The sequence below is a fragment of the Tasmannia lanceolata genome, unplaced genomic scaffold, assembly GCF_043159265.1.
Source record: "Tasmannia lanceolata isolate RefF3 unplaced genomic scaffold, GAP_Taslan_0.1 ptg000015l, whole genome shotgun sequence".
NCBI lineage: Eukaryota > Viridiplantae > Streptophyta > Magnoliopsida > Canellales > Winteraceae > Tasmannia > Tasmannia lanceolata.
This window is the reverse complement of record NW_027518692.1, coordinates 14,286,029-14,310,885: the sequence shown is the minus strand read 5'-3', so window position 1 is coordinate 14,310,885 and position 24,857 is coordinate 14,286,029. Positions and strand designations below refer to the sequence as shown.

The 24,857-nt window shown below is 37.7% G+C and overlaps 1 protein-coding gene across 6 annotated transcripts; it reads left to right on the top strand.

The window, feature by feature from the left end:
• The first annotated feature begins 4,507 nt into the window (after positions 1–4,507).
• LOC143892243 (uncharacterized) lies at positions 4,508–23,624 on the top strand. Of its 6 annotated transcripts, none has more exons than XM_077396714.1 (15): positions 4,515–4,849; positions 10,381–10,604; positions 10,709–10,835; positions 12,888–13,015; positions 13,102–13,171; positions 13,260–13,362; positions 14,735–14,852; positions 15,512–15,593; positions 16,849–16,910; positions 18,245–18,317; positions 18,396–18,479; positions 18,844–18,924; positions 19,292–19,441; positions 23,202–23,247; positions 23,339–23,624. In XM_077396714.1, exons 2-15 carry the CDS (start codon positions 10,417–10,419, stop codon positions 23,356–23,358), a joined length of 1,332 nt encoding a protein of 443 aa, XP_077252829.1. In that variant the 5' UTR covers positions 4,515–4,849; positions 10,381–10,416; the 3' UTR covers positions 23,359–23,624. The 6 variants fall into 6 exon arrangements, with proteins under 6 accessions (XP_077252832.1, XP_077252828.1, XP_077252829.1 ...); XM_077396715.1 differs by having other exon boundaries at positions 23,334–23,624; XM_077396713.1 differs by lacking the exon at positions 23,339–23,624 and having other exon boundaries at positions 4,514–4,849; positions 23,202–23,296.
• The last annotated feature ends 1,233 nt before the right edge of the window (positions 23,625–24,857 follow it).

The following is a 24,857-nucleotide window of genomic DNA, read 5'->3' as shown; positions in this document are numbered from 1 at the left end:
CCTCTATAGATCGTCAGGTTAGGATCATCCTATCGAGATTATCTACAGGGTACAACCTATTTACGTTGCGACCCAACAGAGTGGCCTGATAACCTCAGCACAGTAGCTCAATCATGGCCTGATAAACTGGAAGATTACATTTTACATCTTGCATCATCCAAAAAGAATGAGAACCCAGAAGTTTCCATCCATTTCTGCTCAGGAAAGACAGAAACTGGTAGGGAGATTTTGCCTACCACATCAGCTGATAGGAAAATCGAGCAGATTCCACTATGGCTCTTGAATTGCAACCAAACGTGTAAAGGAGAGTTAGAAGGAAAATTCATCGGCTTTCCTTGCTTCCGGAGAAAGTAAAACAAAAGGGTAGGAGAGAGATGGTAAACCTTGCCTATCAACGAAGGAAAGCGAGGGTAAATGGCACACTAAACTCTTAACATTTCAGGCGAGATTCCAATATTCCGGGCTGTAGTAAAGAGGTCAGTGGTTGAAGAAAGGGAAGCCACAAGAAAAGGGAAAATACAGCATTTTTTTCCCATTGGGTTTCCATGGCAGCTGGCGACTATGAAGTCTTTCTATTCAGGGAAGGCACTATCCCTGTGCCAACAAATCCAATAGCAATATTTTTCGTTACCATATATATCAGCCCAAGGAAAATGAAAACTTAAGTAAAATAAATACATAGGAAAAGAGAAAAAACACAACCCATCGACTAAAGCATACTAAACTCTCACTAAAGCAGTAAAAGTTGAAAACTCTCTTTCCTAGAATTGGAGAAAAAAACAAGTGCCATCAGACATTGATTGAAAATTCACAAGTTGGCCATAAAAAAAAAAAACATAATAACAGAGAAACAAATAATATGTCAAACAAAACTCTTTTAGAATAGGAAAGATTGCTAACAGTAATGTCTTAAAACTATTATGCCATTGGACAAAAGTTCCTCTCTTAAGACACCCAGAAAAAACTAACCCGAATTCTCATTAAACTAAGCTTCTAGCTTCTCCACATCCTCCAAGATGATGGCTTTTGTAGGCTTTGCCAACAGATCTGTATATTCTTGGAAAGGAGATTTTGTAAAGCGAGTTTCTCTCCAGAAATCCGGTGTAAGGAAACCATATGTTTTCAACAGACAGTCAAAAGTTGCCTGCACAGACATAAAGAAAACCGAATTTTCAAAGACAGATTAAAAAACTAAAAACACTAGTGATGACAGCAATAACAGAAACACTAAAAACATCATCCATTGCAGATATACCAAAATGGGACATTGTATTTATTTAATTGCTAAGCTAGTGAAGTAACTTGAACAATTAAACCACCGATAGACTCGATGCTACAATCCTAATGTGCTTTCTTGATATAAGTTTCTGCTTTAGTATTGATTGAAAAGACATGCATTTGAGAAGGTATTGCATGGGTCTTCATTAGGAAAAAATAGCAATAAATATATTTAATATCCTCCAACAGGCATGAAACCATGTTAATCAAAGCATTGACAGCCATATCGAGGTTCTCAATATTTGAGCTTTTCACAACAAAAAAACTTAATCACATGGAAAGCAATCATAAAAAATGTACAACATATCGTGATATAGTACATATGATAGTAGGGTATGTATTGGTTGTATGGGAGGGGAAAGACAAATCGAAAGCTAAGGTCAGCTGACTCTGTAAATTGTCCAACCCAGCAATTTTGTTTGCCAAATTTGAAGGATTTGCTCCCACCAACATATGAACATGATTAAGACCCAGAGAATATTTAGAAGGGACGGTGGTTCTGGATTCAGATGAAATTTTGGAAAGACATGGTTCTAAATTAAAATCAATTTTTATAAAAGCATGGATCTGGATTTAGACAAGGATGAAATTTTCATTTAAATCCAAGGGCAGAGGCTGTTTGATTGTACTGGTTGTTTCTTGTGAAGGAAAACCTGTATGGAGATAGTCTAACAGACTAACTGCTTTACAATTTTCAAATTATTATATTTTTTTACTTTAACGCGTACGCCCCCCCTTATGACATTCTGAAGTAGAACATACAACATAAGCTGTAGGATAGATACAACCCAATACTATAATTCTCATACACCAACACTTATAGTGCACATCATAGGTTGAGAATTGCTAAAAATGCCTCACGGTTTAGGCTTTGTTTATTTCAATATGGGTCTCTAACATTATTCCAATTTTTTTTTTTTAACGGTGACATTATTCAAATGTTAAGAGAACCATATAACCCCATGAAAAACAAATTCCACAACAGACACCTAAAATCTGTCCGAGATATGAATCCACGACTTCAACATTGGGACACAAATCCTCAACCAGTTGAGCTACAGGGTAAATGCATTTCTTTCCGTTACTAATGTCCGCTACCAAGTCCTTTGGTTCTTCTGCTAAGGAAAAAGAAGAGTCACATGACAAGACAGCGTAGACATTTCTATAGCTTATGATAATGTTGAGGACTGAAGATGGAATCTCATCAGAGCTCGACTGTCAATAAGCATTGATACATATATACCTATACAAAGGGAAAAGTGTTTCTTGCCGACCGACCAGATAAGTTATCTGGTCCGTCGCCAGAAACGTGTTATGCTAACACGCGAATAGTTATGCTCCCGCTCGAGTCTCTTTCTCCCTTCTTTCGTCGCCCCCAAATCAGAGACAGAATATCCTAAATCATCAAAGAGGGTGTTCGATCTACCATCCTCATCACGGAATACCTCAAATCGCAGCTCGAGGACTAAGGATTGTTGAAGAAGACGACAAAGACGAAAGAGTAGGGTTTGCTACTTGTCACACAACTGAAAAAGCTGCTCAAGTTCGATCTCTAGGGTTTCTCGGTCTACACATCTCTCGTCACGGCTGAAAAAGCTGCTCAAGCTTCGAACTTTCGATAAGACCCCTCTTTAGTAAACGTCTGATATTGTGATGATTCATTCTTCTTCATTTTTATTTTTATAATGATATTTTTCTTGCTAATTGTATGAGTTTATGTTTGATGGCATTGGATTAGTGTATGATTCATTCTTCTTCTACATCACAATTACTGAAGCAGTTATATAGGATTTGAGGTCACTGATATTTCTAAAGCTTCACTAAATGTTATTGACAGTTACAGAGACCTCAAGTCCTCTTTCTGGAAGACAAATAATAGCATCTACACTCTTTTCTTGAGCAGTTTCTCCATCAAAACTGACCTGAAAGATAAATGTTATGAGTTTTCTTGTGTATGTATTTATTGCAAGAGAATTTTTTTATAAGTTTGAGATTAATTTGTGATAATCCCAATTTAAAGTTGGATAACCTTGCATTTAGTCTAAATGAAGTGTATGGATAATATCTGTATTGCCAGTGAACTAAAGAAAGTCACAGTAGATTTCAAGAGACAATTTGACCCTTCGAAGGCTACGTACATCTAGCCCTCCCCATACCCCACAATGATGGGAGCCTCGTGCATTGGGCCGCCCTTAATTTTAACCCTTCGAATTGGGGCTCATTTGCTCCCAATATTTACTATTGTGATATGTTGTTGCTGACTTTCTAAAAATCAAAGTAATTATTTATAAGTTAGAATTAATCTTTCATGTTATAATTATGTGTTTTGTTGTATTAAGGTACTTAATATGGATGATACTTTGTCGAAAGCTTGTGGGTTATCAACAATGAAGTTGTTGCAAACATATTAGTTTTGGTTGAGGATGCTTTATCGCAAGCTTGTGGGTTATCACTCGAAGGAGTTCATGCTTATCGATTGGTTTTGGTTGATGAGGAGAAAAATCCAAATGAGAGTGCTCTAGTATGTGTTTATAATGATGGGAATGACAAATAGGTTCTAGTGGTACTTTAAATAATTCAAATAAGGATGATGGTGAGATGAATGTAGCTAACAAATCGTTTGTTGGCTAGCAATAAGAGTGAAGCTGCCTATGATTATGGGTTCGCTATAGGTTTTTGAATACGGAAATCCAAGAGCAAAAAGTCGAAGAAAACACACGAAGTGATATGTAAGAAATTTGTATGTGATAGACATGGGTTCAAAGATCCTAATGATAAGAGACCGGTTCTGAGAGAAGTGAAGTTGTGTCGGTCTATAAGATAGTTGTAAGCCGAAAATGGAGCTCTCTTTGAGAGCTGTAAAGTGGGTTATGGCTAGGGGTGTGCATTATTCGGGTTTAAGTGTTGGTTCGGTTATTTCGGTTCAGGTTTTGGTCAATTCGGTTCGGTTTCGGTTTTGCATCTTCTCATAAATCGGTTTTCGGTTTCCATCAAAAATTATTTCGGTTGACTGAAAAGCCGAATTGTGGCAAGTCCAAAGAGCATTTTTTCTTTGTCGGTGATTAATTCATTACCAATCACAAGTAGTATAAGTTAAATTTACCCTCACTAAAAGATATCAACCGTCCACAAGTCACAACTACAAAGGTTGATTAATTCATTACCAATTATAAGTTAAATTTACCCTCACTGAAAGATCTCAACTGTCCACACGTCACAACTCACACGACACGAGTCACTTGATATATCCAACCCCTTTTTCTCGTTTTTAGTTTTAATGTTTAACTTTTAACCTTTCGTGCAAAAGGAAAAGCTAGGGTTTTTTCTTTTCTCTTCCTCATCTTCTTCTTCCTCCTCTCCACTCTCCAACTCCGGTGAGCGAACTCCGGGATCCTCCATTAACTACGGCTCCTCCATCGCCATTCATTCCTCCATCTCTCCCTGCAAATCTATTAAAATCCAAACCCCTTTTTTTGTCTGAAATTTTCTAGATCTGAGAATTGGTTTGGTTAATAGAAGAAGAAGAGGAAAGAGGCGCTCAACTCTCACCAACGAAATCCTCCTCGGAAAGGTATAAAAACCCATCTCTTTTTTCTCATTATTTTTTTTCACTCTGTTCTATAAAAAAAACCCTCTTTTCTTTTTACTCTGTTCTAAAACTCCTTGGAAAGATTTTTTACAGAATTTGGTTTTCGGTTAAAACCGAAAATTGTTTTTGGTTTCGGTTCGGTTGATCAACCAATCGGTTCGGTTTCGGTTCAAAATTTTGGGTAACGGAAAAACGATCGGGTTCATGATTTCGGTTATTTCGGTTCAGTTAAAACCGAATGCGCACCCCTAGTGATGGCAGCTTTTGAAGACAATCGTTCTCACAATCTTACCTCTCCACCAAGACGACGAATTCATCATTCGCATATTTGAAAATTGACAATTTTGTAGATACTATGAAAGGTACTTTGGGGATCAGGGGTCCCAACTTTGCATTACATAGAATCAATTCAGGCCGGCCAGGAGCGTACTCATAGGTCAGGAAAAAGTATCTAGAGCAAGGATACCCTATACTATGAACACGAATACCAGAAACTTCCTCCAAGCCTTGACATATATATTTCAGTCACCCAAAAACTAAGCTTCTACCAATGTCCCAGAAAGCTACAGGAGCCTCTGTAAAATCAGTAAATTTCAGCAGCGCCACACCTTACCCGGCTCAACTAAGCCGAGCACTTCTACAATTCCTCCAAAATCTTTTCGATGAGAAGTTCCTTCGGAACACAATCCAGGCGACTAGGACTTCTTCTATCAGCGATCCTTTCTTCCACTAGCCGGATGCCCACCACCTTATAGCTTCCCAATTCAGTCTCCTCTCGGCCCTTTCTTCAACCACAAGAAATTTGAAGAAAGGGTGTTTAAATAACGGCGAGTGGGAATCTTTGACCTCGCCCGACCCACTTCTTTAGGCGTCGGGTCAGTGATGAAGGCCCTCTCTTCATCATAATTCATCGACTTCATCCTCTTAAAAATATTTTCTAAAATCGTAATCTCCGTAAATAACCGTCTACTCCTCCCACCTGAGCATGCGGAAGAATCACAAGAGTTACCTTGATTATCCATTCCTGCTAGATGCCTTGATAATCAAGATCAAGAGGAGTCGCCCAAAACACCGAGAAAATCCAATAGATCTCCTTAAGCTTCTAATTTTTCTTCAAGGTGTTGTGCTAATTATGCCCTATAGTTCCAGAACAAAGACCTTACAAGTTACAACTTCCCTCTCCTTGATAAAGGAGATAATTATTCATTTAGCGCTAAAGTTAATAAGGCCCGCTCCCCAAATTCCAAACAACTAAAGGGGGAATCCCATACCTAAAAGCCAAAGTATTCTAGAAGCTGAGGAAAGAGCCTAGTGGCTTATACCAAAGCAGGACCTACTCTAGCCACATGGGATAGGGCATTGAAACGGCTACAGATTTTCTCCCTCTCCCCTACTGAAATGATTCAAGAGGATGTCTCTAGGCTGCTTGTCAGCTTTTCGGATACCACCCTAGCCCCACTATTTAAACTGATATGGTTCTCGTCGGCTAGCCACGTAACTTTCTGCTTAGGAACAGGGGGGGCAATTGGATCGGGCTCCACTGACAGGCTAGATTGATCTAAACGCCTGCATCCAGGACCCATCAAACCAATCTCAGGACTTGTCTCATATCTGTCCTTGGGCAGAGCACCAGGGAGATTTGATTGGCTAAGTTTGAAATTTGAAATCAGGCGGGGGTCCGGGGGAGCACCGGAACACCAACTCTGAGCAAACGGGGGATCAACAACAGGAACTGAAATTGGGATGCCCAAATCAGCAGGAGCCGAAAGGGAACACCGATCCAAGGAGGAGGATGTCCCAGAGTTGGTAGAGCAATCAATATTTTCAGGGATTTCAATCTCAATGCTATAAACCTGGTTCAAAATCCTAGGGGCTATACCGAAAGTTGGAAGCTTGAGCAGCTTTTTTTAGCTGTGACGAGAGATGGGTAGATCAACAAACCCTACTCTTTCGACTCGTGAAACTCTAGAGATTGAAGCTTGAGCAGCTTTTTTTCTTGCGTTTCAACTCCGTGACGAGTAGCAAACCCTATTCTTTCATTTCCGTCGTCTACTTCGAAAAAACCTAACTCAAGCTGCGATTTTGGGTTTTCCATGACGAGGATGGTAGATCGAAAGCCCTCTTAGACGATTTGGGGTATTCTGCGATTTTGGGGTGTCAAGAGTGGGCAACGAGAGGAGAGATGGGAGAAAGAGTCTAGAACAAGAAGAATAAATATTCGAGAGCGTAATTATTCGCATGTTAGCAAAATGCATTTATGGCGACGGACCAGATAATTTATCTGGCCGGTCAACTAGAAACACTTTTCCCTATACATACACACACATATGTAGATTTGCTAGCGCATTTAATTCATCTCAGGTGGCAGTTCTCACATGCAACAGCCGACCATTGAATGCCTTTCTACAATGCTCGCTAGCAAATCCCAAATACACACACACACACACACACACACACACACACACACATATATATATATATATATATATATATATATATATATATATAGAGAGAGAGAGAGAGAGAGAGAGAGAGAAGTGTAGCTACACACTCGTGTAGCTAACTTAGTTACACACGTGCTTAAAATACAGTGAGCCCCACATTGTTTGGGTGATGCAAACCATTCATTTGAGGGTCCCTCACATAGATAGGTTGTGCCCAAAAAATCAGCTCCATAGGATCATCCCACCCTACGATTTGTGGAGGCAAACATGGACTTGTAAAAACCTTCTCAAATCTGTCCATTTTTGCCTCCACAGTTTGAAGGGTTGGGATGATCCTATGGAGCTGATTTTTTAGGCACACCCTATCAATGTGAGGGCCTATCAAATGAATGGTTTGGATCCCCCCAAAAATGTGACCCCCACTATGGTTTGTGCAGCCATGCACAGAAACCATTTCCTCTCTCTCTCTCTCTCTCTCTCTCTCTCTCTATATATATATATATATATATATATATATATATATATATAGAGAGAGAGAGAGAAAATGGTTCCTACACATATGTGTAGAGAGAGTTCTCTACACAGTAGCTTAAAATACAGTGGGGGCCCACATTGTTTGGGTGATCCAACCCATCCATTTTAAAGGCCCTCACATAGATAGGGTGTCTACAAAAAATCAGATCCATAGGATCATCCCAACCCTACGATTTGTGGAGGTAAAATGAATGTATTTAAACCTTCACAACTTAGTCCATTTTTTTCCTCCACAGTTCAAATGGTTAGGATGATCCTATGGATCTGATATTTTATGGACACCCTATCTATGTGAGGGCCTTAAAAATGAATGGTTTGGATCACCCAAATAATGTGGCCCCCACTGTATTTTAAGTTTTTCCTGTAATTTTTCTATAGAAGTACCGTATTTCGGTATTTTTTTTCGTAGTTTTTCTAATTAAGCCATTTTCCTGTAATTTTTCTCCAAAACTTAGTAACCCGCATGATTATTATTGCTAGCCACCTTTTGCAAGAAACGTACTTCACCATCCTTTGCAGTTTGCACTACATCAATGAATAGGACGAATCTGCCAAAAAGTCAACATAAATGGCTATCATCACATGCAAATTGCAAAGGATGGGCGCGAAGTAGCCTTTGGCGAAGGTAGCTAGCAAATCCTTATAAAAACAACAAAAATCTTAAAAAACCAGAAAAAAACAGAAATTCATTAAAAAAAACGGGTGACCCGCGAGTCCACCCGGCCCGTACAGCCATGTCTTGGTCAACCACTTAGTGACCTGTAAATTTCCGAGTCATTTTGTACCCGGCCGGTTGACCCGGACCCGTACAGGTCAAGTTTCACCCGGGCCGATGGTTTGCCAGGTCTACACACACCCCATCAAAATATTAAGGGGAATGATATAGTGGGTCCATCATCTCCACTCATACTCATAAGTCATAACCGTGCATAGGAGCCCACAATTTTACACCTCACGAGGTCACCGCTTCACACCTCATGTTTTTATGGGTGGGGCCTACTATTTACAAGAGCAAGAGGTTAGTAGGTTACCGCACTTGTAGAGAGAGGTTTTTCGATAAAAAAATTCTTGAAAAGGAAAAAGGATGACAATGGATAAAAAACATTGTTATTATATAGGACTATGATAAATTCACGCCCCTTGAAATGAGGGTATGTGGCAGACTTTAACACCTTTTGACGTCAATTCAAGTTAGAAGGGTTTGAATTATCCTACAAGGAGTGCGAATTTATCCTGCCCATTATATATTATAGGAGGAATGATAAACTGAAGGGCACCCTTGCAAAAACCATCTACAAGGGCTCCCTATTAGTCAATTTCAACAAATTGCATTTGTTGTTCATTTCAGTTTGTATTTTATGTCCCATTTTTATACTTTTTTGTACCCTTATAAATGTTCTTTATTAGGTTGGACCAATGGGGTGCCCTTATAGATGGTAATTGCATGGGTGCCCTTCAATTTATCGATAGAACACCGTTCTATCAGAAGAGAAATTAGGGAAGAAGATGATAGAGAAAGAGGGAAAGATTGAATTAATTCGTGGAAACTTAGGCCTCCAATGAGTTAATTCGAGGAAACTCAACCTCCAATATGCTAATTGCACTAAATTTGATTATTCCTTATTAAATAGCCATACGGCATCTACATTATATAGAAATTAGGGGGAGCAAAATAAAGAAATATAAATCAGTAAAATATGAAAAGGAAAATAAGGAAATCCTAAATATGGTAAAAAACAATCTAAATAAAGAAAACTGATACCCCCACCTTATAAAGCTCATCTAAAAGAACAATCTCAAATGGTACAAGTGTTAAATTTATGAGTGGCAATATCAGATTCATTTTTTGAATTTGAACAAAAATCAACAATGGACAACTCTCCTCAATTGTACATGTACGGTGATGATTGCCCTTCCATAACATATCTGAGATAACTTATCCTATTTCCCGCATTTTTTTCTTCGCCGCCCATTCTCTAGTTCTCCCTCTCTGTAAAACCCTAGGTATGGGATTCTCTTTCCTTTATTTCTTAATGAATGTAAATCTTTTCATCTTTATATTTTCATTGCTTTCATGATCACATCCAAATTTCATAGGTCTTGAATCTCCTTTTAGGTTAATTTTTCGCTCCAAATTCCATTTTTTTCATTTGTGAAATAATCATCTTCTATAAGATTTCGTCGGATTTTTCAGTGTGTTTGAACGTGGATTTTTAATATCAAGGAGTTGTTGGGTTTTGAGCTCAGGACCTACCTTGAGGAATAGCTCTGACACCATGTGAAACAACCAATTACTCAAAAGCTTAAGTTGTTAGAGCTGGTGTTATTTAGGCCCTGTTTGTTTGAGATTATGACAACTGATTGTGGAGTCCCCAACCGATTATTGGACCGAAAATTGCACTAAATTTGAGTCTAATAATTGGTTGGGGAGTCCACAATCGGCTGTCATAATCTAAAACAATTCAACAATAAATGAGGCACCTTGGAGTCTGAACATTGGAAAGAGTTGACACTTTGGTTCCTTATAATGGCCAGGTTCCTAAAGCAATGTGATGTGAACTGATTGGAGTGATGATGAAGTCAGCAGTACATACCCTGCTTGCTTCACTGGCTCCAATTCAATCTTGTAACCTCAAAAATCATCCTAGACGATCCATCAATATATTATATGGACATTCAATTCAACCTAAAACACTCTACTCTCATACTCAGAAGCATACAGTACATAGAAAGGCCACCTATCTTCCTCCTTGGTTCAGGTAAGCATGTATAGAAGCTCTCAGATTAAATTCTTTTTTGGAGAGTAGCTGCCATTTACAGAATGAGGATAACATGTGTGAAGCATGGTTCCTATGTGTTGCAGTGTTGCTCCAATGATGGATTGGACAGATTGTCACTACAGGACTCTTGCTCGGCTCATATCAAAACACGCATGGCTTTACACAGAAATGGTTGTGGCCGAGACTATTGTTCATCAAAAGGAAAATCTGGTATGAAGATTATGATGTTTCTCTCTACCATGCCTTCAATATAGTTGACAAGTTTAATCATTTGTTACTTTCGGGTTATATCAGGGAAAAACTAGAAAAAATAGAATATTTAAAAATATATATGTATATATATATATATGAGAAAACATTTCCTACACACTTGTGTAGGTAAGTTACCTACACACTAGCTTAAAATACAGTGGGGGCCCACATTGTTTGGGTGATCCAAACCATTCATTTGAATGGTCCTCACAGAGATAGGGTGTCCACAAAAAATCAGATCCATAGGATCATCCCAACCCTACGATTTGTGGAGGTAAAATGGACGTGTATAAACCTTCACAAATTAGTCCATTTTTTGCCTCCATAGTTTGAATGGTTGGGATGATCCTATGGATCTGATTTTTTGTGGACACCCTATCTATGTGACGACCATTCAAATGAATGGTTTGGATCACCCAAACAATGTGGGCCCCCACTGTATTTTAAGCTAGTGTGTAGGTAAATGTTTTCTCTCTCTCTCTCTCTCTCTCTCTCTATATATATATATATATATATATATATATATATATATATGAGAAAACGGTTCCTACACATATGTGTAGAGAGTTCTCTACACACTCGCTTAAAATACAGTGGGGGCCCACATTGTTTGGGTGATCCAAGCCATCCATTTTAAAGACCCTCACATAGATAGGGTGTCTACAAAAAATCAGATCCATAGGATCATCCCAACCCTACGATTTGTGGAGGTAAAATGGATGTCTTTAAACCTTCACAAATTAGTCCATTTTTTGCCTCCACAGTTCGAATGGTTAGGATGATCCTATGGATTGCGGACACCCTATCTATGTGAGGGCCTTAAAAATGAATGGTTTGGATCACCCAAATAATGTGGGCCCCCACTGTATTTTAAGCTAGTGTGTAGATAACTTATCTACACATATGTGTAGGAACCGTTTTCTCATATATATATATATATATATATATATATATATATATATATAATTTAAGAATAAAAAATCTCATATTATGCATATATGCACACACACACATAATATCCATATATGATCTTTATTTTTTTTTATATTTTTTAATTCCTATCATTAAAATTGATGTTTAACACTGAATCAGTAATCATGCCTTATTGTCACTGTTGTCAGTAAACTATGAAATGCTGATTTTGTTGCTTTTGTAAATCAGATGGTGTAATACGAATATTAAAAAATGACCATGTAACTGAATTAATGAAGATATACACTTTTTTGATATATTTATCAATGACTGCACACAGGCCTATAGGTCAACTCCTTTGATCGTCCTCTTGAATTTGTCTGAAACTGAATCAACAATGTTTCTATCTGATGTATTTTTTTTAAAGGTTAGAAATATTTTTCTTTAAAGGATTTTAGAGGGTTGGAGAGTGCAAATCATGAGCCATTTTCCTCCTTTTGAGAAAAGTATGCATTATTCCAAACTAAGGCTGGTCATTGCAACCCCCGGTGGCAGGCAGTCAATGGCTGAAAAGGTGAGAGCCTAAGCAATCACCTAAACCATGGCATTGGCCCGAGTGCTTGGGTCCGGTATAGAATATATGGCTAATCCCAGGCAATGGAACTATGTTCGACCGCCTAGGTGCCTATGCATATGGCATTGAAGACAATGATATCAGCTGTCGTTCCCTCATGTAATCCCTTTCTGTATGCTTTTCAAAAAATAGTGTCTCCTATGATGAGACATTATCTTTCTTTCAGTATGCTCCCAAGGCTTGGTTTGGACTTTGGAGTATCAAAATGGATCTTGTGTCTCCCTAGATTTGTACTTCTCTCCATTTTTTATTTACATTCCTAGGTTGAGACATCTCATCAATAAGGCCAAGATGTGTGTGTGTGTTCTGCTATCCTCTTTCTGACATGAACACCTTTCTATTACAAATCTTTTTTTGTTTCTTGTTTTAATTAATAATTTAATATACAATCATATATTGATGTAGTATCTGTTATTATGGTTTTAACAATATCTGATCCCCACTTTCTTGTTCGTATTGTTCAGGACAGATTCTTGGCATTTCCTCCAGAGCAACACCCCATCGTTCTTCAAATTGGTGGAAGTAATTTGGATAACCTGGCTAAAGCGGCTGAACTTGCAAATGCTTACTATTATGATGAAATAAATCTAAAGTATGTATTTGGTTTTTCCCTTTTGCTTATTCATTGAATTCCCTTATCCCTTTTATCCATGATTTGAAATGTCCAATATATACCAGCTGTGGATGTCCCAGTGGAAAAGTAGCCGGCCATGGGTGCTTTGGTGTGCGACTTATGCTTGACCCAAAGGTCTGTTAACTTCATAATTTCTTCCAAATGGTAAATTTCTTTTTGATAGTTAAGCCTGATGTAGACAATTTGGTCTTCACAAGGGAAGTTTGTTGGGGACGCTATGTCAGCTATTGCTGCCAATTGTGATGTTCCTATCAGTGTCAAATGTCGAATAGGCGTTGATGACCATGATTCATACGATGAACTCTGTGAGCCCCTTTATCAACTTATGTTCCTTTTAGAGGTTATGTGCAAAACATTGTGTACTTAACCCTAGAGAAATTATGCATGACATAGATGGTACATCTGAAGTTGTTTTTTTAATGGTACTTTTTATCTTTTTTTTTTATTGTTTTTTTTCTCCTCTTTGCAAGATTTCATCATTTACTTGATTGCTTCAAATGTAGTGAAGGATTTCATAATCATTCATGATCTGAACTGTTACATATATTTGATGCCTACCATATATTCATATAGGTCTCACATAGTGTTTTGCAAGTTTTAACTCTTCCAAGAGAAAAACCACAGCACATAATGAGATTGCTGCATGGTGATGCTGGTAATTTGCAATCATGACTTGGGTTTATGCAATTACTGTTTTTTTTTTTTGGAACTCTGGGTTGATCATGGTTGTGGGGTTCCAGTCACAAGCTCACAGCATGCCTAATAAAATAGGGAAGACCAATAAGACTATTGATCAGAGGATGAACTATTGACTGGTGTTTTCTCATGTTTAATTCTTGCCCTTATATGTCAGATATCTCTATTATGTTCTTTGTTTTAATATGATTTTTTCTTTTTTTGGTTAGATAACATAAAATTTGACTAATGAAAAGAATAATGACACTGGGAGAACCCAGCCGTGTTGTTGTCACAAATAAGATACTTGAGACCTAGAGGAGAATTAGTCCTTCACACTTCAATGCCATCTGTCTCTTGCCCAGTTAGTGGAACAATCCACAAGTTCGTTATCCTCCCTGAAGATGTCGACCACAGACCAATCTGGAAACTCATCAAGGCAGAGGTACCCATTGCCAAACATAGTTTGAGTTGTCCAAGTGTTTTGACACTTCCCTTCTAGACTAGATAACTAAAGTCTAAGACTCTAAGAGCAAGTTGCCTTTAATGCATATTTTTAAAATCTTCTAGTATCTAGCAAGAAACAGTCCTTTCTTTAGCTTTATAGTCATGGATGACTTATTGCACATTTAATTGAAAGCATCTGCGTAGAGCTGGCCATTAAAATATTGGCTATCCGTATTGAAGGCAAAGCATCTCTCAACTCAATTCTTGTTCAATTTTGCAATTATTTCATTCCATGAGATTTAGATCTATGGATTCTTAGATTGTGCACCGTAGAATATATGATGCAGCAAACAAATACAGATAAATAAAAATAACAAGAGAATTGTGCACTGAAAACAAGCAATAGATGGGGCATCTGCTTATTGAATTACATGCCCATTCCATATCTGCCTAAAAAAGAGAATCATGCCTGCTATTATGTCAGTTATTTCTTCTCTGGCACGTTACATGCATTAATTTTTGTAGGGCTTTCTGATTTTTTATCGTATTTTTCAGGCAATTTTGTTTACACTGTTGCTTCTATTTCTCCAACCAGACATTTCATAATACATGCACGGAAAGCATTGCTCAATGGCATCAGCCCTGCCGAGAATCGGAAAGTTCCTCCCTTGAAGTACGTTTATTGAACTGTTTTCTCTGCCTAGACCCAAATATTTATTAGAATTGAATTTTTTTTTAAATCCTAAGCCAAGGTAATCTTTCGTTATATACGACCATTATTTTTGGGTTTTCATCAAAGACAATAGAATTTTAGGTATATATTCAAAAGATATTGTTAAGTACATAAGTACATTCACGTGAATTAGATTTCTCTAACCTTCGCAGAATACATGTGACATGCGTGTGGTGATCGGGGATGTTATTCTTGTGGGCCACCACCAGACTATACAGAATAGTCTGGTCCCATGTTAAACAGTTAAACAGAAGATCATGGCATGTTCAACCCCTGTAATTGCTACCAAATTCTTTTTTTACATTAAAAAAACACCCTTTTAAGGTTTAGGATCATACATTGAGAAAGACTGGCCAGAAAATCCCATACAGTCTGCTGGTGACCCACTAGTTCAACAGCCCTAATCACAACTTAGAAGTGCCACATGTTTCAGTGTGCCTATGAAGGTTAGAAAAGTGACCTTTGTGCAAAGGTCACTTGCAATGCATATATTAAAATTCTTTAATCCCGAGTTAGCGCATCACTGTATAGCCTGCAAACTTCATCTCACACATCATGCTGTGTTCAATTCATTGACGGTCTTTTATTCGAATATGCAGGTACGAATACTACTTTGGCCTTTTGCGTGACTTTCCAGAATTACAATTCACAATAAATGGGGGTATAACTTGCATTGATGAGGTGAGATTGGGCCACATGACTGCTATTTGACCTGTCACGCTTGGAATAAAAAATACGATAGTTGAAATTTAATGCAATAGCTTTAAAAGTATCATCATATAGCTAGCAAGTAAAAGATGTATAGTAATTATATTTCTTCTCTCAAATATGACATATCATCTATGATCTTTGGACAGGAAATATGTGTGCCAAGTGTCGACACAGATAGAAGGTGCCCGATGCGTTAACTCCTAAAAATCTAAAAACAAGGACACACTCGTACACAAAATATTGATTTTTAATCATGATTTACAATAAGATAAATATGGTATTCATTTAAGTCTCAAAGAAACATGAGATAACCAAATAAAAATGCAATCATCAATCTAATCTAGTTGTCTTCAATCCTCAAAATGCAACGAGGACTGACCGCTAGGATATAATAAATATAATATTGGAAGTGTTTATTTAGTGTTTTAGGTTTAGGGGAGGGAGATAATACTAAATATCAGTTAAAGGAAGAGTTAATAATAAAATAATAGTTAATGATAGAAGAGGATGTAAACAGTATAATCAATAATAAACAATATTTCACTTGACAGTACAAAAACATGTCTACATGCTCACATTAAGTCACTTATAGCAGTACGTTTATGATGTAGAGCACGATCTGTATTAGTTTACAAGTGTCTATACGTATCGACACGTGTGTCAATGTGGACATGTATCAACATGTGTGGTAGCATTAAATTCAAAGTGTCAGCTATATTATTGCATATCACTATCCTCGACATGGAGGGATTTGGGTTGTATGGTATTTCTTAGTTTTCTAGTGTTACGCTTTTCTTGCGCTGGAATTTGTAATTTTAATATTCAAAGTAGCAGAGTTTGGGTGACCAAGCATGAAATAAACTTTATTGATAATGCTATAAGCATCAGTCATCTAAATGAGTTATGTTTATAATGTTTTATGTTAAAATTTTGGCATGATTTTTGGAGTTATTTCTTCATAAAAGGACTATCGTTATCGATGTTAAACAATCACTCCTAGATTCTTCCTAAATTTACTATATCCCAACTCTTTTCAGTAGTTATTCATGGACCTTGTAGTTTAATCCTAGAGCAGTGATAAATCGACCCCCTATGCGTCTTTCTCTCTCCTCTGGGTTAGAGAAAGAGAGAGAGGAGAGAGAGACACATAGGGAGTCGATTTAAGATGTATGGGGCGATTTATCACTCCCCTAATTCTATTGTTACTGAATATTCCTTTCCATAGGTTGATGCAGCAAGAAGACACGGAGCTCATGGGGTGATGGTCGGACGGGCTGCTTACAATAAGTATGATCCCACATTTCAATTTGAATATTCTTTTTTCTAGAGAAGCTGGCATTTTCTTTGTAATAATACAATTGGGGCTCTAATAATTAATATTGCTGGTGGTTGCATTTTTTATTAGAGAGTGTTAATCATTAGATAGTTGTTGTCCATCACCCTCGCCTCTTACCCCTGGTCACGTGGCACTTCCGTCGCCAACTCTGCCCTTGCCATGCCCACATTTTTGGCGCACCATGTTTTATACATGTCTAGATGGCAAGAAGAAAACCTAGCGAAAACTCTTACTGCCACTGCGTATGCATTAGCTTTTGGTGTCGTTGCCATTACCACTCCAAAGTTCATGGCTGCTGTGAACACCACACGAAGAGAATGAAGAATGTTTTGTATGTACCTACCTACAGTGTGTACTTTGAACATCATCAATGCTCACCATTATGTATTTTGGCGTTTGAGCATTTCTATGAAAGTACTCTTATATCTTATATCACTGGATTTTTGTGCTAAGCATTAAAAATAAGAGTGTAGACTATCTACATAGGAACAATGCTTGTTCCTGGTCTGAGCAATAAGATAAAAGAAATTATAAATTTTTTGGATTAATTATTTGAGCCCCAATTGTATGGTCTTTGCATCTTCCACATGATAAATAGGAAGAAGATATTTCTAGTTAAACTTTTGAAGCATTTCAATCTTCCTGGTGTTTAAAACCTAATTTTACTCAATTCCTCTTTTATTGACAATGGTAATTTCAAGCTCAACTAAAATTCGGGAACTTCATAAATCCCCATTTCTTGGTAGGTGCTGAAATAAAAACCATGTCCGGAGTATCCTTATCCGCAACCATAAAGAGCAACATAAACTGACCAGAATCATAAACATAAATAACAAAATTTGATACATATCCCTTCTAGCTATTTAGCAACCGGGGAACTGAATATCCCCATTGAAGTTGAGTAAAATTTAGTATACCAATATAGCTTCCAAACAATTTCAGTATGTCTTGGTGTATTCACTCCAAATATAGAACACCGCAACGTGCAAAAGCATACTAGTTTTGGTCATTCACAAAGATTTGCAGTGTACTACCTATTGGACATCATCAACCGGCAACCTCCTGGGAGGCTTTTCTTTCTTTTATCAACTGCACCTCTTTAAGAATATTTTGTTAGGGCTCTTTGCACCAGAGTGAAAAAAAAGCCCTCCAAAAATAGGCGTATGCCTCTTAAAGTGCCCTTTGCTCCTTTCTTCTTTCTTTTTTTTTTATCTTTTTTTTTTTTTGGGTATTTGGCTACTGGCTTAACTTAAATAAATAGTTGACAAGCAAAGCATTTTGGCAGCCCTTGGTCTACACTGGGACATATTGATAGTGCAGTATATGGTGTACATGGTAATGGGCTTTCACGCCGTCAGGTATTCTAACAAATACCACATAAATTTTTAATATTTGATTCCTGTTGGCTTCATCTTATAATCTGAGATTTGGTGCAGATCCTCAAACAGTTTCAGGTATATGGCGATTCCGTTCTTGGAAAATACGGGCCCAATAAACCAAATATTCGGCAATTGGTTAAGGTCAGTAATGGTGACACAAGGATATTTTTTTCTCTTCCAATTTAGCTAGCCGGTCATTTCTATAATTATGTGAAAATCCAAGTGATTTTTCCAGTTCCAGAATTAGGTGTGTTGGTCATTTTGGAAAGGTTAGTTCAGGCCATTTTGAACAATCTATAAGTGGCCACTCCTTAATTTTATTCATGCTGTCAACAAATATCATTATTTATCTTCTTTTAGGTTATTATATGTTCTTGTCGTCATTGGTTTGGCAAGCACTAATGTGCACACTAATGTTTATGTAAATTTAAAGCACTTTTACGTTCGCATACCTCCCTGAAATGCATGGGCAATGTTGTAATACTATTCTTCTGACCTGATGCAGCCGTTACTTCACATTTTCCATTCAGAGCCTGGGAATGGTCTCTGGAAACGCAAGGCCGACACTGCATTGCACCATTGCAAGGTATGCCATAAATTGAAAATGCTACAAACATAGCCTTCTTTTGTATTGGACTATTTCAAGCTTCTGGAAAAGATCAAATAATAATTGATTCTTCCATCATCCTAATAGGATCTTGAATCAACTAAATGTTTCTCTCTTTCCTTATCCATTACCATGCTATAAGATTGGCTGTTGCAAAACTTTATTTATACCCAATTCGACGGGAATTATTTGTCAGAATTTTTTATTTTCATCAGAAGGGGAGATAAAGTTCAGCTTTATAGTAGCATAGGCTCCTTTCTTTTCCATTTTTTTCTTTTTCTATCACCAAAGTGTGCTTTGGTTACCAAAGGCTAAAACCTGAATTTTTGCTTCATGAACCTTGTAGACTGTCAAGTCTTTTCTGGATGAAAGCCTGGAAGCCATTCCAGACTCAGTATTGGATTCAAGCCTTTCCAGGAGCCCATCTGGTTGTGAAGATGCTTTTGCTGAAGTACATGGCTTTCTGCCACCTCCATACAGATCAAGAGAACTAGAGGTAGTATATTCTTAGTGTTTGTTTATAAACTTTATGTGCATTTAAACTTTTGGAAAATCCTGAATTATCCCAGCGTGAATGTATTATGTAAGCATTGAGAGGGATTTAGATAGTCAGTGGCTCTGAATAACTCTCCCAAGCAAAAAAGTGGGAAAAAATGTATCCAAAAAACATTGATAACTTTGGCCACAGATATCTTGATGCAGATAGTAGGCAAATAAGAGGCATATTTGCACATTAGGATTTATTTTCATGTTATTTTAGTTTTTCAGGATTTTATTTTCCATGTTATTTAGAATTCGGAAGTTTAGTCTTTTAGGGATTCTTAAAAGCCTATTTATAGGCCAATTTACAGCTCTGTTGTGAATTTTGATGATTATTGAATTGATATTTCTCCCTCTATAGATTTCTTCTTCTCCTCTCTTCCCCTGTTCTTCTCTTCTTCGCATATTCTCTTTCTATTCTTCTCTACTTCTCTTGTTCTTCTACTTCTTTTCTACTTTTTCTCTTTCTCCTCTTTCATCTATTCTCCCTTCCCGGTTCTACATCATATCTATTTTGAGAGATCCCACAATAAGGGGACATAAAACCTTTTTTTTTTTAATGGTTAGCGATTGTAAAACCCTCCGCATATCTTGAATCTTTCACTGAGAGAAACTTGGGTTCAGAGATTTAAGCTAGACCACCAAAGCCATACACCACAAACTAAGCTTATTCATAACTTTTCCCTGCTTTCTGTAATGGTTCTCCAAAATAATCAGTTTTGAAACCCTGAGAAAGCTAGAGAATTGAAATATTTTATGACTCTGAATAGAATGTGGTAGGCTTAGACTGCATCAACTCATTCACTCAGGCTCTGTTCAGTTGCGTTCTCGGAAAAACGAATCCCGGGAAAACACCCCATTTTTTCCCGAGAAACCTGAAGTAAGGATGTTCACTTGCTTTCCTGAGAAAATCCCCCAACCTAGGTGGAAAGTGGCAAAAATTACGTGGAAATACGAAAAATGACGTGGGTAGAAATTGTTTCTCACATCTGTGGGAAACCAAATCCCACTAATTTAGTGCGATTTCGCTTCCCACGGTGGCGAGAAAAAAAAACGACTCTTCTCATTCTCGTGGGAGAGAAAACCCAGCCTTCTTCGTGGGCAAAAAAACCCACCGTCTTCTTCCTCGAGACGACGAACGGCTCTCCGCTTCAGCCATCTCAGGTAGGCCACCTCCATCGTCTTCTTCCTCTCTTCTTTTTCCATTTTTTGGATTGTGCCATGTGCTCTGTAAGAAGGGGATTCGTTTTTTTCCTTTTTTGCTTTCTATTTGATATTTCTAGGGTTTCAGTTGGGTTTGGGTTCAGATTTGTAGGGTTACGGTTTTCCTTCCAGATTTGTAAGGTTAGGGTTTCAGCTACGTATCTTTTATCACATCTGTGGGAAACCAAATCCCACATTTAGTGCGATTTCGCTTCCCACGGTGGTGAGAAAAAAAAAATCTCTTCTCATTTTCGTCGGAGAAAAAACCCAGCCTTGTTCGTGGGCTAAAAAACCCACCGTCTTCGTCCTCGGGACGACGAACGGCTCTCCCCTTCAGCCATCTCAGGTAGGCCACCTCCATCGTCTTCTTCCTCTCCTCTTTTTTCATTTATTTGGATTGTGCCATGTGCTCTGTAAGAAGGGGATTCGTTTTATTCCTTTTTTGCTTTCTATTTGATATATCTAGGGTTTCAGTTGGGTTTGGGTTCAGATTTGTAGGGTTAGGGTTTCATTTTAGATTTCTAGGGTTAGGGTTTTCCTTTCAGATTTGTAAGGTTAGGGTTTGAGCTTACTTTTATAGGATTAGGGTTTGATTTATGTTTCGTAGGGCTCTCCCCTTCAGCCTTGAATTTGAAGTTGAAGGGTTTGTAAGGTTAGGGTCTGATTTCTGCACTTTTTTTGCTTTTGTAAAGTTAGATTTTCACTGGTGAAAATTGTGAGCAGATGGGCCAATTGGTAGGTATAATTTGAGCAGATGGGCCAATTGGTTGTTGAAAAATGCCAAAGTTCTGTATTAGAAGCTTTGGCCTGAGAATAGTTTATTTGTGGCCGATCCATGTAAAGAACCAGCACTAGCAGAATATTTAGGTTTTTTGCCATTTGCCATATCAATGCTTGTAAACACTGTTGTATTTACCATTTGATATAGATGAAATTCAAGATTAGATAGCTCTGTTAGTTAGTTTTTTCCAGGGAAAATTTCATGCACTTTGGCAATTGAGAAAGGGATTGCACAGGAGTGAACCACTCATTTTCTTCTTTATATTTGTTGACTCTAAACTGGGAGAGGTGATAAATGGTATGGAATCCTGGCCGTTCAACGATCAGTTTGATTATGATCTTACCATTGGATAAAATGCTGTAAAGGGAGTGCAGTGGTGACTAGCTGGAATTATCAACGAGATTTCTGAACTATGTATTTCTGACTCCTTTTCCTTCGATCATATCCCCCAAAGCATGTATGAGATTGCTGATTGTCTCCCTAGGGGTGGTATGAATAGGGAATCCATGTATGTGGGGCTATCTCTGCTTGTTGTGTAAATGTTTCTTGCATTTCTGTCTTAATAAGGTTTTCATTCATCGGTCCAAAAAATAAACAATCTTCTTCACTTTGATAGTAAGTTCATAACCAATCTGTGCAGAGACATAGAAACATGTCCTTTTCTGAGCATTATTTTTTTTTGCTTTCTAGTTGGTCTTCAATCTTTCCATCAACTTCCTTGTGATTTACACATTTTTCGTTTGGGAAATAGTTGATTGGTGATGATGCATATCCTCTGCTTGTGACACTAGACATTCTAATTGGAGACTAGTTTTCATCCTGATACTTATAAGCAGAGGCTTGGGGGTCTAACTTGGTTGGCAAGCCATTGAGGCCATATACATGTGTCAATATTAAGGTGACAGTCATTTGCTTTCTGATCCTCTAGAAAACCAATTGTTTGTGCAAGATTATAGTGGCCAGTTGTTGGTCTTCTTTCACAAGTATAATATATGACCCAATCAAGACTGTAATGTGTTAATACCAAAGATCAGGTGTTGACTTTCTTATGAGGAAGAAACATGAAAACTGATTCGAGGTGGTTCTTGAGGTCAACAGACTTCATAGGACAGAAGTTAATCTGTTTTTCTGTTTTTCTTGACAATCAATGGCACATACTCCACCTATCAGATGTAGAAGTATTAACAGTCATTTACCAACATTTTGCTTAAAGGTTGATGTGGAAGTACGTTATTTAATTTATCGGAAGTTACTTTCAATTCAATAATATTCTTTGTTTGGATTTAGACTATGAATTTGCAAAATATAACATTCATATTGCTAGGTACATTCTGATAATCTTTTTCTTTGTCATGATCAGGTATTCAGTTGAAGTGCTTTGTGAGAGCTCGTGAAGTAACCTACAGTTCATTAAGTTTCAACTGATTCTCTTACATCTTCAATTGGAGACTAGACATTCTAATTGGATATCCTCTGCTTCTGACACTAGACATTCTAATTGGAGACTACTTTTCATCCTGATACTAGACATAGAAACATGTCCTTTTCTGAGCATTATTTTTTTTTTGCTTTCTAGTTGGTCTTCAATCTTTCCATCAACTTCCTTGTGATTTACACATTTTTCGTTTCGGAAATAGTTGATTGGTGATGATGCATATCCTCTGCTTGTGACACTAGACATTCTAATTGGAGACTAGTTAATTTCAAGTTTCTTATTGTTGTAATCTGACAGGATCCAGATTCAGGCTATGAATTTTCGGCCATTGATACCCCTATTGGTGATTACCTTTTGTCTTGGCTATGAATTTTTTTTTAATTTTCGGCCATTGATACCCCTTATTGACGTATGCCCGCTTGCTGATAGGTTAGGGGGGAAACAGATAGTGTAGAGGGAGTGCAGTGGTGACTAGCTGGAATTATCAACGATTGTTCTAGTGGTTTTAAATATCAACGGTTGACCCGTTTATGTTCTAATCCAAATGGACGGTTTGGATCATCCGTGGTGCAACGTAATTTTGAAAAATATTGGTTTATATGTATTAATTCTTCAACAATCTATGGAAAAGTAGGAAGGAAAATGAGAACATGTATCTTACAAAAATGATTGAAATGTTTAAAATGATTTTTTATGTTTAGGTTTCCCACCAATGTTTAATTGCCAAGTGAACAGGCGTGGGAAACCTTTTCCTGCACAATTTTTCAGGATTTCCTGCGCAAGTGAACAGTTGTGGGAAACCTTTTCCTGCACAATTTCTCGGGATTTCTTTTCCTTTTGCCACGTCAGATTCTCGGGAAACCTTTTCTTTTCCTTTCCCGGGAAAACAAGTGAACAGAGCCTCAAGGAAGAAGGAAATTGAGGTTGATCGCTTTAAAAGCCTTGAAAGGTTGGATCCCACGAGCTGAAAGATTTATGGTGGTAAGAATGTTTAAATCTGTAATTGTCTTATTGTCATCCCTCAATCGTGTTTAATGTATAGAACCGCAGGAATGCTTCAAGATGGTGCAACCTCATTGTAATATATTAGTTAGTGGGTCTCACCTTTTCGGTTTATCTGAACCATCGATTTTATTGGCTCTGCTTTTGGATATCCCAAAAATAGGGCTAATCATCTTACTCTAATATTCAATAACGTGAATTTTATTTTATTTTTTTGTCAAAGGGTCCATTATGCAACTTGACCATCAATGGTCGACAATTAAAAATACACATGATTTAGATGATTTTTGGCCATAGGAGATCCAAAGCAAAGCCTACCAAGTGAGCAGTTGGAATCAAAGGTGAGACCTACCATATGGTTGATGCAACAGTGTGCCCTGGTAAAGCATTCCTCTTGGAAGGTTATTGATTGGTGTGGATTTTGGGGCCATTGGAGATATGATTAGATGGGCGGTCCAGAACAAAATGGTGGGGCCATGTTTTTACCCTTAAATTTAGGCACTTCAACATACCAGTTTGGCAGAGGCACCAGGTATAAGAAAGTATATATCAGAGGAGTGTTGCTAGGCTTAATCAGGTCGTTGCCTTTGATATTTGATCATCAAAGAGATCTTATATGCTGTCTACCCGACAAGTCCAGTATTTTTCAACATAGATAGCGGTACCCCATATAGATCATTTCCATAGAATGAACCTAATCATCTGACCTGTAGAGGGACTGCATATTATAGAAACCTCTATAGATCGTCGGGTTAGGATCATCCTATCGAGATTATCTACATGGTACAACCTATTTACGTTGCGCGACCCAACAGAGTGGCCTGATAACCTCAACACAGTAGCTCAATCATGGCCTGATAAACTGGAAGATTACATTTTACATCTTGCATCATCAAAAAAGAATGAGAACCCAGAAGTTTCCATCCATTTCTGCTCAGGAAAGACAGAAAC